At 39.1% G+C, this 16,496-nt stretch overlaps 1 protein-coding gene across 1 annotated transcript in view; it reads right to left on the bottom strand.

Annotated features, from left to right (window-relative positions):
• Nucleotides 1-10,763, bottom strand: part of FBXO28 (F-box protein 28) — a 30,881-nt gene extending 20,118 nt beyond the window's left edge. Inside the window, exons 1-2 of the mRNA XM_030868394.2 lie at nt 10,484-10,763; nt 26-135 (exon numbers count right to left, since the gene is read on the bottom strand). Coding sequence (XP_030724254.1) covers nt 26-135; nt 10,484-10,750 — 377 coding nt within the window. The 5' untranslated portion in view covers nt 10,751-10,763. The remainder of the gene's footprint in view (nt 1-25; nt 136-10,483) is intronic.
• Between the last annotated feature and the right edge of the window lie 5,733 nt (nt 10,764-16,496).

Here is a 16,496-nt window from a genome sequence, read left to right as displayed (position 1 = left end):
ATTGCCAATGCTAACCATAACATACCTTGGGAGTTGTGCTTTAACTTGTTTCTGACATAGATTATGGTACCTCTCCACTTTTAGAAATCCCTGATTCAACATTCTCTGGCAGACCAAGTCCATTCTTTTACAAACCTATGGGAAGAGAGAATGAGAAAGAAGAATTGTAAAAAGTAAAAACCAAATTGGTAACAATTAAATTAGGCTCATAACTGATGGTTCAAAATTCTCTGTGCCAGTATTATTCCCCAGTTTGCTATATGTAAATTGTAAATTACAATATTGCATTTAAAAATTAGTATTATGTGTAGGCAAGGAATTAGTATTATGTGTAGGCAAGGAATACTTTACTCCTTAAAATATATATATATATATATATATTTTTTTTAAATTTTTTTGGCTGTGAGACATGGCTTGCAGGATCTTGGTTCCCTCACCAGGGATTGAACCCGTGCCCCCTGCAGTGGAAGTGCCGAGTCTTTAGGTATTTGTTGAATGTTCTGGATGTATCCCTGCTTTTATGGTCAGAGACTATAATCCTGATGACCATTAAAGCAACATATTTGAAGGTTTTTAACAGTTTGAAATAAGAAAGTTCTCCTTTGGCCAAAAACATATTCAAACTTAAGTCTAACTGCTCACAAAGTTTTTATGATCTATAACCAGAATGACAGTTTTTAATTATTTCTTCTAGTGATTTGGGTTAAGTATGACAGATTATGATGGCCAAAGCCTATACTAGATACTGTCATATCCTCCAAAATATTTCAACATGTACAGCAGAAACTTAACTACCTTGAATCCTTTAAAAACATGGTGTCTTTATACAAAAAAAGTACAGGATCTGGGGCTTCCCTGGTGGTGCACTGGTTGAGAGTCCGCCTGCCAATGCAGGGTACACAGGTTCGTGCCCCAGTCCGGGAAGATCCCACATGCTGCGGAGCGGCTAGGCCTGTGAGCCATGGCCGTTGAGCCTGTGCGTCTGGAGCCTGTGCTCCGCAATGGGACAGGCCACAACAGTGAGAGGCCCACATACCGCAAAAAAAAAAAAAAAAAGTACAGGATCTGAAGTCACAACACCTAAATTTGACTCCAACCAATATACATCCTTGAGCAAGTCAGCTTCTATTTGAAAGCCTGAATCAGACATCTGTAAAATATGGATAGTATCTACTATATAGGGATGTCATTAGGATTAAATAACACACACTAAATCACTTGGTAAATTATAAAGTGCTATATAAAAATTATGTTAAATAAATTTTGTTTAACTTACCACTAATTTGAGATATCCCAGTATCTTTTTTATCTTAATGAAACCTACTACACAAAATACATTTGTTCTTTGTTTCCTGAGTATTTTGCAGTGACTCAAAGTGATCAACCTGGTCGTTAATTCTCACTGTATAGGTGTTGCTGAAAGTGCAACACTGAGATATTATTGAGATAAATCTACATCAAGGCTAAGTCAATTAGGCAAGGGCTGTCTTATGCTTCTATCTCTCATAGCACCTAAAAACAAATGCTTGACAAATACTTGAAATACTGATGAAACTTTTGATACAAGTTTGCTTTCTCCTGAGATTATAGGGACAAAAATTCTGGTAAACTGGGTTGAGCTAATAAAGGTTTTGATACTCTAATATTAAATACTAGCTATTCCCTAAATCCCAGTATGGCAAATGAAACGTATGAAGGTAAACAGTTCTTTTCATTTCAAAGTAAATGAAAACATAATAAGGTTTAAGTACTGATACTAAGAGTAATTCTAAAAAATTATATTTTAAAATATGGTGGAATCTATTTCTAACTAGTAAGTTATAAACATTTGTTCAGTGTCTACTGAAAAAAAATAAACCCAATATGTATTAACATAAGTAACTGTTTCTAAAACAAAATATTTAATGAGTTACATTTTTACAAATCTCTGATCCGTGGTTTAACAGAAACAAGTGAATTTTCATATCTGCTTCTTCTGCATTAAAGAGAGTGAAAATTGCAAATAATATATTAGTAAAGTAATGAAAATATTTTATATTGTATAGACTCCCTGAAAGGGTCTTGGAAACCCCTCTGGTAAACCTGGACCACAAATGAGAACCAGTGCCCTCATCCTGCGTAAACACGTTGCCATGAACACTGGTACTGAACTTTATGTGAGGAAAAAAGAAATTTTATCATGTTACTGGAGGAAGGAAAAGAGAGTATGTCTTTTTGTGTGTGATGAGGGGGAATAAAGCAGGCTAAATTCTCATCTTTCGTAGTAGGAAGTCAACAGATATTAGCAAATAGAAGACAAACAACCCAAAGACTTGAAAGTGGTGCCTCTGAGGAATAAAAATTGGGGGTTGCATTGTTGTTAACGTTGTTAAAACTACTTGATGTGAGACACCCTCTAACACAACTTTGTAGAAAAATACTTTTTCTATTTGTGGACTCTATAACCTCTTTGATAATTTCTGAGTTAAATACTGGAACTAAACCCACTGTGGTGATGATTTCCTGATTTTTTAAAAGTCAAATCATTATTCTGTACACCTTAAACTTATACAGTGCTATATATCAATTACATCTCAAAACTGAAAAAAAAAGTTTATTTACAAAGTGAAAAATTAAGGTCAATTACTGCTGTACTAATTTCCAAGGTAGTTTCTAAATTATTTTATTATACTAGAATTTTGCTGCACTGAATCTAGCTAAATACTAGAATTTAGGTATCTCTTAATAATCTAGAAATGCAACGGAATGAGTACTGACTAGTATGAGTATACAACTGACTGGGGAACCAGGTAAGGTCAACCAAGAGACTTCACATGATACAAGATTTGAACTAGGCTTTAAAGGAAGAGAGGACAAGCAAGGACTGCCAAGTTAATACTGACAGAACAAAGGCACAAAGCCTGGAAGGAATAAACCATTAGCAAGCAAACTACTTCTGAAGACAGATCAGATATGTAGGCAAAGCTGAGAGGAATAAAATCTCTCATGTTTTGAGCAGGAAAATCAGACAGTAATGAGAAGTAAGTTTAAAAGGAAAAAGATCACCCATTTTGGGAGAGATCTAGTATTGGTACAGCTGATTGGTCATTTTCTGTAAGCAACTGTAATGTTAAGACTAAAGATATGGTTCTGGAAATTTCACATGAAGATAGCTGAAACCACTGCAGATGAATCCCAAATGAAGTAAAAGACAAGAAAACAAAGGCTTATAAATGGAGCCTCAACTGACCATTATAACTAAAAGCTGATAAAAAAAAGATCAGAAAATATGCATCTAAAACGAATACTGTAAATCAACTATACTTCAACTAAAAAAAAAAAAAATTAGAAAATAGGAGGTCACAAAGACAAACTAGAAGAGCACCACAAAAGCCAAAAAGATTTGAAGCATTAGTCAATATTGTAGGAAAATAACAGTATTTAATGTGGTATTATTCCACTCATAAATGTTCGATAAGCACTGACTGACCGAGAGCATAAAAACAAAGACACGATAGAGCATGTATCTATCTTGTTTAGGATTCAGAAGGAAGCAAAGTGACCTCTGAAAAACAGCAATACACTAATTTTCCCCAAGGTGAGCAGTTTAATGTTAACTGCTGCCAATGTATGTTAACTTGCAAAACAAAATTATCTTATTTAAAGTGTAGCTCTAAATTTGGGGATATTTTAATTATTTCCCAAGGCTAAAGGGAAGAAATTTCATTTCTCCAGTTATTAAAACAAAACAAAAATCCTAGCAATTTGGCAATTTACCCAAGACAGAAAAATAAAATTCTAGAATCTGATATACAAAGATGATGACTATGTCAAAAACAACCAGTGTATTTAGAGATTAGGAAAATATATACTATAAAAACAAAAGGGAACTAATGGAACAAATCAGTCTACAATGAAGACGTTTAGCTTGGCCCCTCTGTTATTTGCTGCTCTAGTATGAAGAACAGATTTGTTTTTTCTTTGTTAATTACTTCAAGATTTAAAATGCCATGTTTATTCTTTTTTATTTTAAATGTTGGGGGTAGGAGTTTATTAATTAATTTATCTATTTTTGCTGTGTTGGGTCTTCGCTTCTGTGCGAGGGCTCTCTCTAGCTGTGGCAAGCGGGGGCCACTCTTCATCGCGGTGCACGGGCCTCTCACTATCGCGGCCTCTCCCGTTGCGGAGCACAGGCTCCGGACGCGCAGGCTCAGCAGCCGTGGCTCACGGGCCCAGCCGCTCCGCGGCTTGTGGGATCCTCCCAGACCAGGGCTCGAACCCCTGTCCCCTGCATTGGCAGGCAGATTCCCAACCACTGCGCCACCAGGGAAGCCCCCATGTTTATTCTTTTTATCATTTTCTAACTTAAGTGGTCAGTAATAAAAATTTTTCTTCACTTGTGTTTATTTAGAAATCTTTTTTGTTGTGCCACTATGGCCCTTCTTAATGCAAGACACATACGCCATAAATCCATGAAATGCACACTTTTCCTGTCAAACCTAATCTCTAATATAAAATCTTAGTTGATTCTAAGATGTACATTTTTCATCTTTTAACATTTGACAGTGGAATGGTCTTCCAATATATGATATATTACAATATAATTGCCAGCATTTCTTTCTCAGATATCTTAGATGCCTTGAAATATAGTATGCTGGGCTTCTTCAATTTTGTTTAAGACGCTGTAAAGACTTTAAGATATGTTATCAATTTAATAAAAGCTCTTCTGGAAGAAGAAAAAAGTACTGCCACAATAATATATATGCAATTTGATCAAGATGCATTCTCATTTCAAAAATGTTAAAATGGGGACTTCCCAGGCAGTCCAGTGGTTAAGACACTGCACGTCCACTGTGGGGAGGCTTGGGTTCTATCCCTGGTTAGGGAACTAAGATCCTGCATGCCATGCAGCACGACCAAAAAAATACAGGAAATAAAAAAAGTTAAAATATGAAACTATACCTTGGAATCAAGGAAATACTGTAATGGAATCACATTTTTATGTACTCATTTCATGCTCTACAGTTTTCAAATGAACAGTTCATGTTTTTCTCCAATTAATTAGGAAGCTACTATCAAAGATTAGGCTGCTTATTAGACCCTTGAACTGAAAGGGATGTAGACACCAGAACCTGTCCTTTCTTTTAACAGTGAGAAAACTGAGGCCTTAAGAATTTATATGACTTGTCCAAGGTCATCCAGCTACTCAGGGGCAAAAAATGAAATTAAGAATAAGGGTCTTCTAGCAAATAGATACTTATTGTTTATAGATATACATATATATGTATCAGTCTAATATGGACTTTAATCTAATATGGATTACTCTCAGTTTCCTCATTTTTTTGTATTGGCTGCACAAGATTATTTGAAGGATTGGAGACGTGCCTAGGACAGCACCTCAATAAAAACCAAGCTATGTGGGGGGAAAAAAAAGAATCCAGGTCTTCTGATTTGCATCTTTTTAAATTTAGTGATCAGTAGCTATACAGATCGAAATGATTATCCTAATTATTCTCAACTGATTAGAGTCTCAAATAATACTCCACTGCTATAGAAACTGTTGGCACTAGTCTAGAAAGTAGGACTTCTTTATTTTAAGGACATTAGTGGGGGGTTCCTACTACACTACTAAAGTTTAGAGATGGAGCTAGACCAAGATCTTCCTATAATCCTCTCAGTCAGACAAATCTGCTGTGTAGAACATTTGACAAGCCATCTGGGCTGGATTCTTCAAAAAGTCATGAAAGAATGAAAACAGTGAAAAAGTGGGAGGAATTTTCTAGATTAAAGAGTCTAATGTTTTATTAGATTAAAGAACCTTAACTACCTCCCCAACCCCTCCAAGCTATAAAAAAATATTTTGAGGACAACTGAAAAATCTGAATATAAAATGTAATATTAAATCCCTTGGAAGTGATGATATTGTGATTATATAGAAGAAGTATTCAGGGGTAAATGTCATTATATTTGCACCTTACTTTCTAATGGTGAATAAGCATACAAGTGAAAGAGATAAAGCAAATGTGATAAACAGTTAATGACAGGTGATAAAATCATTTAAAAGATGAACAATGAATGAGCCAGGCCTATTTGTTTTTTTCAGTGAACTCCTCTTAATTTCCCTTACCTATTAAAAATATTGATACAACTTGCCCCCTCTTTCGTAAGAATACTTTAATCTTTTATAAAAAGTTCTATCTACCTGGCATGGATTGTTTAAGATACAATACTACATAGAGAGAGAGACAGAGTTAATTCTCAATCGTCTGCTGGTAAAAAAAATTACAACAAATTAAAAATTCTCTGGGTGTCCTCCCTAAATATTCACTTGGAAAGAAAATATATATTTTAATATTAGCCTGAGCAAAACAATTAGGATAATTACATGCCTTTTTTCTGCTGGGAATGTTCTTCTACCTCTGACTGGATGAAAATTCATGATCTTGAGGAAGCCTCTCCTGAGTAACCTCTACATTCTTGTATTTACTACTACGCATTTGTTGTCCTAGTGCTTTGTAAACGTGCTCAAGGAAGGTGTTTACATTCTGTCTCAATGATGATACTGTGGACAGGGTTACTGATTGAACACCTTTGCTTTGAGACTGTGCAGGAGTGAACTGTCCCCAAAATATTATAATTTCTTACCTATACTTAAGTACCTGTTAATAAAATCAATAACCTGATGACATGGTAGGGGAAAAAAAAAACCCCAGCAATGCAGAGAGTGTATTTTCTATAATACAGCGATACAGAGCAGTGGTCCTCAAAGTATGTGACCCTTGGGATTCCCAAGATCCTTTCAAGAGTTTGTGAAGCTAAACTATTTTCATAATACTAAGATGTTATTTGCCATTTTCATGCTTATTCTCTCACAAGATACAGCAGAATTTTCTAGAGGTAACATGACATGTGATGACAGCTAAGGGAATTGTGCATTGTGTATTCTTGTGTTTTCTAGACTTTTCAAAGGTAAGCTCTTAGGGTCCTCAATAACTTTTAAGAGTGTAAAGGGGTCCCGAGACAAAAAAATTTGAGAACTACTGGTATAGAGCAAGAGATAGGAGGAAGACAGCTTGCCTACTTAAAAAAACAAGTAATGGTTTCCCATTTTCCTTCATATTTTCTACCAATCAACCCTCTCTACAACTGCAGTTTTCAAACACATTTGAAGAAAAGATGTAAAAGGAACTAGAAATGGGTAATAGACTTAACTAGATACAGTGCTTTAGAGAAATATCTTGGGACAAAAGCATATATTTATGTACCTTGTTACCAACTGGAAAATTTCATTCCAGATAATAAGCAGGACTTCTGAATTTAACTTTTAGTCAAATTTGTCCCGAACCACTAATAGGATTCCATTAACTTTATAGGAGCTCCACTAGAATCACAGAGGAGAAGGTATGATAGGATCTCTCTAAAACAACTTTTTTTTTTTGGTTGTGCCACGCAGCTTCCAGGATCTCAGTTCCCCGACCAGGGATTGAACCCCAACCCCCTGTGAAAGGGGGAGTCCTAACCACTGGGCCACCAGGGAATTCCCTAAGACAGCTTTTAAAGCCTCCCATACTCATTTTTTCAGTGAGCGAGAACACTGTACGCATGAGTCAAAGTTATACGTTTAAAGTTAGCTTTGATCTGCTCTGTAACCAGCCGTAGGACCTCACTTCTTAACCTGTGCCACTTGTTTCAAAAACTCTCATACCTGCCAAGGAGGCCTAGGTGACAATCTAATGCTGCATCAGCGCAAACTTGTGTGATTTATTGGCAGAACAACTCAAAGTACATGTTTTGTCATTTCAAAAGTTGTGTTCATCCAATTAATTTTAAATATATTGGAGAAGTTAAATATTTAAAGAGTTATTTTTATGTAACCAGGATTTCCAAGTTCCATGTACATTTTTGGAGCAAATAGTCAATGGCAGAAAAAACAAAACAAAATCCAATTTAATAAGGCATTTGGACAGTCCCTTGGAAATAACTAAATTGAAGAGTCAAACTTCAATAATTCATGGCAACAGGAAGCAAATTATCAACTAAACTGCAATTGAAAAATGTTATTTTAGCCATTTCAACTTAGAGCAAATCTTTTCAAGAAAATACAGAGTGGTTAAGCACATGGATCAAGCACCTGTCCTCTAATTTAGGTGCTAACAACAGTTATGACTGAGGTCCTAATAAGGCAAGTAAATTGGGAAGGAAGAAAAAAGAAACACCTGAAAAATAAATAAACTAGCTCATCAACCATTGAATAGTTGACATTTAGCTTTATGGAAACCAAGTCTGTTCTTAATTAATATCACTCTCTTCCAATTATATCCAACCTAACTCCACTCAAGAAATTATGTAATTTGTATGCCAGATAGCAGCACACACACTGCTACTGATTTTCTGGCAAACAGCATTTAGGTATAAATGGTCACTCAAATGAGAAAAGGCCTGTAAAAGACCTAACAGGCACTATCTCTAGGCAGCCAATTTCATTAAATGATCGTAATTAAATTAATGCTGACATCTAGTGGCAAGAAAGAATCTTTCATGTTACTTGAATTGTACCTTATGACATCAAACCAATGAATCTACAACCAAAGACACTTCCAAATCCCCACAAAAGATTATCCATTTAATCTAAGAGTTATCCATTAACCTTAAGAAAGGAATAAGAAATAGTTCCCCATTACTAAAGCAGAGGAAAAAAACCCATCTTTTAAGATGTAAAACTGGCAGCAGAATCTTTTTGGGGGGTAGGAGTGGAGGGGTGGCAAGGGACTCATTAGTGGAGGGGTGGTAATGGACTCCTTATGGAAAAAATCTTTGAAACTACAAATTTGTATCTTTAAAACACTAGAATAGAAAACTACTTAAAAATGAAGAATGCAGCTGAATACTTCACTTGAAAGAGATGTCATTTACTAATAAATTGTGGGGTGTGTTTTTAACTTTGTCCCCTAGGACAGGCTGGTTTTCCCCCATTTAAAAACGTTTTTAATTTTTTAAAAAATAAAATGACCAACAAATGAACAAACCCCCCCAGTTTTCCTCAACACTTATAAAACAGAACTGTGAACATCCCAAGCTTTACAAAGGCATTGTCTGGCTGAAAGGCTCAATTCAATCAAATGCTATGCCCAATTTCCAGACACCAGGAATGTATACCATGAATTCTGATCAAACATCATCCTTTATAAAAATCTGAAGGAATATTTAAGATTCTACAAGAAATTCTGGATGACATGTCCTGGAAATTAAGGGACAATCATTTTGAAATATCACTTTTCAAATGAAGAATTTTCCATCCTGCAGACTGGCATGGTTAATGTGCTGTGTTGACAAGAAAAAAACGCAACAACTGTCCACCAGTTTGAATGAATATTTACAACTTTCCTTTAAAAAATAAGTATACTTTCAGAAATACAATTATAATCAATTTTAGATTGGAGGTGTACACCTAAAATATGGCATATTGATTATTAAGAAAATGCTATACACAGCACATTCAGCAACATGTCTTTGTCCTCTTAAAAACAACCCGACCACAGATTTAGCTTCCACACAGAATCGGTCTGCAATCATTTCAAAATGTCCACCTCCTTCAATTTCCTTACCACTTAAATTCACTGAAAGGAAGCAAAATACCTGACTGAACTAAGATATTCATCAAACCTTCAGTGAAACTTCTGGAATGAAGAAAATCCCAATGGCAATTTATTTTCATAAATCATGGACTAAACTACTGTGATTTTAAGGTATAAAACCTCTCCTAAAGCTGGTGGGTGGGCGTAAATCACTAGTTAGAAAACGAACTGCAGGAAAGAAAAAAAACCTTCTCAAGGGGCAAGTTGCTTCACTATGGGTGGGAAGTATCAGGGGTGAGGCAAAGCCGGAATAGTCACTTCTCAGGGCTCTACTTTACTGGTCAACTAGGGCGCTGGGGTTGAGGCTACGTTCCAATTCCTCCAAACCTCTACCGGCTTTTGGGAGGACCGACCGATCCGACTTTATTTTCTGCAACAAAAAAACTTAGCGGGGGGGGGGGTGCGGGGTAACAATACGTTATTCTCGCAGACAAACCAAACCTGGCTGGGATCATCTCGCCTACTTCGGAGTGCTGGCCCCCTAACTCCGGCCGGGGGCTGGAGGGTGATATACAAAAGGCAGGTGGCGAGACCCCTCCGGGGTCCACATTCAGGTCGGGAGGAGGTGGGAAGCCCAGCTCCCGCTGCCTCCCCGGCCGCGGCCCCGCTTCCGGGTGGGGGGCACGGAGCCCCCCAAGGCCAAGTTCCCGCACGCAGTCGCCCCCAGCCCCAAAGCAAGGGCAAACTCCGGACAAGACCCGCGGACCGGTCCCGACAGAGATTTTGGGGCGGGAGGGGCGCACTCGGTGCTCTGGCGCCGGCTGCGGCTCCCAAGGGGCTCCCTCCCCGGGGAACGCTCTTTCCCTCTCGGGCCCTCCCCAAACCTCGGCCCGGCGGAGAGGGCGGCGGGGGTCCCGTGGGGGCCTCACCAGGCGGAGCTGGCTAATTTCGTCGTAGGACATAAAGCTGAGGATGTTTTCGATGGCTACGATGGGCAGCGCCACGAGCGTGTTGTTTTGAGGCAGCTGGTCCGGAGCCAGCGCCGGGACCGGGGGAGCCTGGGACCCCGGCTGCGGGGCCTGGGGCGGGGGAGGTGGGGGAAGTCGCTGGGTAGAGCCGATGGCCGAAGGGGAGCCGCCGTCGCCGTGGCCACCGCCTCCTTCCTCAGCCATCCGCTCCTCCGACGCCGCCGCCATCTTGGGGGTTTGATTCCTTCCTCCCACAGCAAGGGGAAGAGGGACACTTCCTGTGCGTCACTTCCGCCTCTTGAGCCGCCGGGGAGGGGCACCTGGAGAAGGGGGAGGAGCCCGTGGATGACAGACGAGAGAGGCACATCGCTGCTTGTTCAAGTGGGAAGCAGAGAAGAAAGATAGTCTTTGTAAGCGCTTTCTTCTAAGATTGGAAACGACTTGAGGGCAAGGGAACCCTGTCTAAAATGAACTTCATCGTGCAATTTTCTTAAAGTGCTTCCAATTTTCTTAAAGTGCTTTCCTGATAAACGGAGATAAAAATTATGTTAACTAGTAAGTGTCGATGGAATGATGTAGAGTATCATCATTTTTCAAGAACCATAGTAATAATTGATTTAGGTAAAAAGGAATGAGGGATTGATTAAAACTACCATATGAATGAACTCTGAATACATGTTCAATTAAAGAAGCCAGACACGAAGGACCACGTATTGTATGAATCCGTTGATATGAAATGTCTGAAATAGCCAAATCGACAAAGACAGAAAGTAGATAGTGGTTCCCAGGGACTGGAAAGAGCAAAGGAAAGGGGAATGACTGCTAAGGGGTGAAAGGTTTCTTTCTGGGGTGACGAAATGTTCTGGAATTAGATAATGGTGATTGGTGCACAACTTCGTGAATATACTAAAAACCAATGAACTGTACACTTTCAAATAGTGAATTTTATAATACGTGAATTGTATCTCAATAAAAAATTGATTTAGGCAAGAATCATCAAAAGATGCTAAAACTAGAAAGTAAAGGTGTGATGTGGAATATAATATTTACATAGTCTCAAAATAATCCCCATAAATTACCTATCAATTACAAAATAAAAAGATTTACAATAGTGAAATTTGATGGACACCACCACACCAAATGATCAAAATTGACATCATGAGTTATGGGGGGAAATGGATATTATACAGCTCCTGATGTGTTATCTTAAAAAGGACATAACATAATGTGGTATTCCTACCAAAAAATACATAACCTGTATTTGAGGTAGACAAATCTAGGTAACTATCCCATCATCTTAAAAAAGGTTAATGTCATGAAAGACAAAGACTATGAAATTTTACCAGATTAAAAGAGACGAAAGCAACAAGATAACTAAACATAGGTGATCCTGGATTGGATCATGGAGTAGGAATAAGCGCAATAAGAACATTACTGTGACAATTGGCAAAATTTGAATATAGAATATACGTTAGATAATAATATTGTAATCGTATTAAGTTTCCTGATTTGGATAATTTTATTGCAGTCACATAAGAGAATGTCCTTCTTCTTAGGAAATACACGTTGAAGTGTTTGGGGTAAAGGAGCATGATATCTCAATTTGCTCTTAAATGGTTCAATATGTAGATAGATAGAGAATGAGATTAATAAAGCAAATATGATAAATGTTAACAATTGCTGAATCCAGATGAAGAGCATATGAGAGTTTGTACTATCTTTTTTTTTCCTACCAGTTTTCTGGAGCTATAGTTGACATACAGCACTGTATAAGTTTAATGTGTACAGCATAATGACTTGACTTACATACATCATGAAATGATTATCACAATAAGATTAGTGGACATCCATCATCTCATATAGATACAAAATTAAAGAAGTAGAAAAATTTTTTTTCTTGTGGTGAGAACTCTTAGGATTTACTCTCTTAACAGCTTTCATATATCACCTCTAGCAGTGTTAATTATATTTCTCACGTTGTACATTACGTATCCTTGTACTATCCTGTGACAAAGATTAAAGGTGCACAAATCACTAAATTTTGAAGCTTTCTGTCTTTCGTTCTGGGTCTTTAATCTTTAAGTTTGCAATGTGTCCTTTCTTTTCCTGCTTTGGTTTGGAATCTCATTGTTGCATGGTAGAAACTGCAGAAGAAGCTAGGCATGACTAAGGGCTAGAGGAAAGGGAGTGGCAACTAAAGCAAGAAGATGAACTGGAGGTGGTGGTAGTGGTTAGCTTGTTAGCATTGGCGTCCTTTCCCCGTTCATGGGTATGTAAACTATTGGTCATTTTACCCATCATTGTTGCAGATCATAAAATTCTTTGACGTTACTTCTTTAGTTCTTCTACCCTAGGATTGCTTAGCATTCAATTATGCCTAAGTATGTGCATATTTATAATCTGTTAACTTTATCTCCACTAATAGATTGTAATTTCATTTTTCTACCTAGGGTATTGCTATATCTTCATAGAACCTGTTACAATTTGATCTGAAATGAGTTCATTTTCTACCTTGCTTTATTAGAGTTATGTACTTTCTTGGTAGGTTGGATTGAAATTGAATTTCTGTAAATGGAATCGTGCTTTATCTTTATAAAGAAAACCCTTAGGGGCTTCCCTGGTGGTGCAGTAGTTAAGAATCCGCCTGCCAATGCAGGGGACATGGGTTTGAGCCCTGGTCCGGGAAGATCGCACATGCCACGGAGCAACTAAGCCCGTGTACCACAACTACTGAGCCTGCGCTCTAGAGCCCGCGAGCCACAACTACTGAGCCCACGAGCCACAACTACTGAGCCCACGTGCCACACGAAGAGTAGCCCCCACTCACTGCAACTAGAGAAAGCCCGCGCACAGCAACAAAGACCCAACACAGCCAAAAATAAATTAATTTTTAAAAAAATCCTTTAAGAAGTGAATCATCACTCCCTTCGTCTATTGGATAAATCGACTAGTTATATGCAGTTTTGTTTTGTTTGAAATGGACCTGTGAAAAGTCTTCCTACCCCCTTATCGCTCCACATGTGGTCAACTAGTTAACATCTAGGCCAGGCTGACCCCTGATCTAAACAACAGAATAAAACTTTGGAAACGATTTAAACCACTTCCTGCCAGTAAGCCCATTTAACTTGTCTTCTGTTTATGTATATTGGATCTGTGCCGCTACATATTGTTTTTGGTTTTTTTGGGTTTTTTTGCGGTACGCGGGTCTCTGACTGTTGTGGCCTCTCCCGTTGCGGAGCACAGGCTCCGGACGCGCAGGCTCAATGGCCATGGCTCACGGGCCCAGCCCCTCCGCAGCATGTGGGATCCTCCCGCACCGGGGCACGAACCCGCGTCCCCTGCATCAGCAGGCGGACTCTCAATCACTGCGCCACCAGGGAAGCCCCTACATATTGCTTTTTAAAAGAGAAAGTTTCAAAACAAATGATTGCTTTGTTTCAATTATTGAAACCAATGCTTGTTTTGGAGATGTTTCCCAATCAAAACAAATACTTGTAACTAAAACAGATATTTGAAATTCTGGGAGTTCTGAGTTCTAAATGTGTTTTTACACCATCAGCGTACCATAGGATCGTTGCAAGATAATGATCTCTGGTACAGGATGGACCTACGCATCTTGAGATCTGTGTGTTTCTAGTTTCATATTTAATGAGAGAATAATATTACCTTCCTTCTTTATTTCACAAAGTTAATTTGAGGATGAGCTGAGATAGCAAATGGGTGGACTTTAGAATTCCTTAGATTAAAGATGTTCAAGTCAATTTACTGTAATGTAATATAGTCACTGTACATTATCCTGGCCCCATTATCCATCTGCTTTCCTGGTTAAGGTGTGTTCTGAGAGGATAAGATTGGGTTGGGTGCAGTGAGGTATGCTGGGGGCTAAGCTATTCAGTGGCACCTCCACAGGAAGATGGACTTTATATATGAAAAGAGGAAACTAAAACCAGACATTGTTTTTCCTATTTGTTAGCAGATTTGTAACATATAGAAAGAAGGGTGAACTCATAGACTAAAAAGAGTTTTGAGGGTTTCTATGGATTCTAATTAACCATGTATTTTTTTCCTTTTTAATTGCAGTAAAAAAAAAACATAAAATTTGTCATCTTAACCATTTCTAAAAGTACAGTTCAGTAGTGTTAAGAATATTCACATTGTTGTGCAATCTCTAGAACACTTTCGTCCTGCAAAACTGAAACCCTGTGCTCATTAAACAACAACTCCCCATTCCTCCCTGCCCCCAGCCCTTGGCAACCTCCATGCTACTCCATGTGAAATCATGTGGGGAAGCACCACGATCAGCTATGAGGCAGAAGGAACAGAGGGGAAAGTATGGCCCAGGGCCTTTATTGTGTTTTTTCGGGGGAAGGAATGGGTGAAGCGAGATAGGCAAGTTGACCAAGTTTAGGATTGGATAGCTTGAATAATTTCAGCAGGCTCTGGGCTACCAGGTTGTCTCTAGTTGTCCTGTACTTGGCTCTGGGGTTATTTAGGGCAAGGGAATAGTGTTCTGAACTGACAGAGGCTGGTAAAAGGAGGTGGTTGGACTCTGAATTGGTTGGTGTGCATATCAAAGACATGTTCAAAGGCAAGTTGTTTTCTATCTCTAGGAATATGCAAATCCTGGGAGAGGCAGTCCTTCCCCAGGTTGAAATGCCCCAAGATGTCTAAGCATCAGTAAAATACAGAAAATAAGAAACCTGATTAATACACCTTCTCTAACCTCCCCTCTGCTCCCAGTGGTCTTGTCTTCCATTCTATCTCAGCTACTTACTCTCATAGTCATGTGGTAGACCTTGTCATTATCAGTGACTGGAATTTTTTTTTTGCGGTACGCAGGCCTCTCACTGTTGTGGCCTCTCCCGTTGCGGGGCACAGGCTCCGGATGTGCAGACTCAGCGGCTATGGCTCACGGGCCCAGCCGCTCCACGGCATGTGGGATCTTCCCAGACCGGGGCACGAACCCATGTACCCTGCATCGGCAGGTGGACTCTCAACCACTGCGCCACCAGGGAAGCCCATGGAACTTTTTATATATGTTTCAAACATCCCAGTCTCTGGCCATCTCTTCCTGTCTTTGCAGCTCACTCTCTCTAATACCTCAGTGTTAATAATCGTCTGAACCCCCTGGGACCTACCTCCATTGATTATGCTAGTTTTTCTCCTGTCCCTCATCCTTCTCATAACATCACTTCCTGCCTAACTCTGCTCAAATTCCATTGATAGTCATTATCATTACTCCCTTGTAGAAATCTTCTACTCGCTTGCCCTTTCTTGCTTTATCATGCTTCTGGCTAAACTACGGTATTAATATGGTTATAGTGTGGCTAGATCCAACTCTCTACTTACTTCTGCCTGCAATAGAGAGCTGAATGTGGCTGCCAAAAAGAAAAAAAAAAGTAACCATGCTGACTGTTCTCATTTTAAATTCATGATCATGACCCTCAAGTGGGCCTTACTGCTGCTCTACAATCACTGTACATTTCCCAAGTTCACTTCCTCTACCATTTTTTTTTTTTTGCGGTATGTGGGCCTCTCACTGTTGTGGCCTCTCCCGTTGCAGAGCACAGGCTCCGGATGCGCAAGCTCAGCGGCCATGGCTCACGGCTCAGCCGCTCCGCAGCATGTGGGATCTTCCCAGACTGGGGCATGAACCTGCGTCCCCTGCATCGGCAGGCGGACTCTCAACCACTGTGCCACCAGGGAAGCCCTCTACCATTTTTTCTAATGATTATTTCACAGCTTCTCCTCTCTTCTCAAACCTTCAATACTCCTCCATCTCTCCACCTGCGTTCAGTTGTTGATCTGGCTTCTTAACTACTTCAAAGACAAAATACAAACAATCAAAATAGAACTTCCACAAGCTCTCATCCCACATGTACCCACTGACCTGTACCTACCCATGTACTCTGCCTTCTCTTTTGTTACTTTGGATGAATTTTCTAGCTCCCAGAGAAGGCTAACCTTTCTGCTT

The sequence above is a fragment of the Globicephala melas genome, chromosome 1 (assembly GCF_963455315.2).
Source record: "Globicephala melas chromosome 1, mGloMel1.2, whole genome shotgun sequence".
Taxonomy (NCBI): domain Eukaryota; kingdom Metazoa; phylum Chordata; class Mammalia; order Artiodactyla; family Delphinidae; genus Globicephala; species Globicephala melas.
Note: the sequence above shows the minus strand (reverse complement) of the source record. Positions and strands in the feature narration are given on the sequence as shown.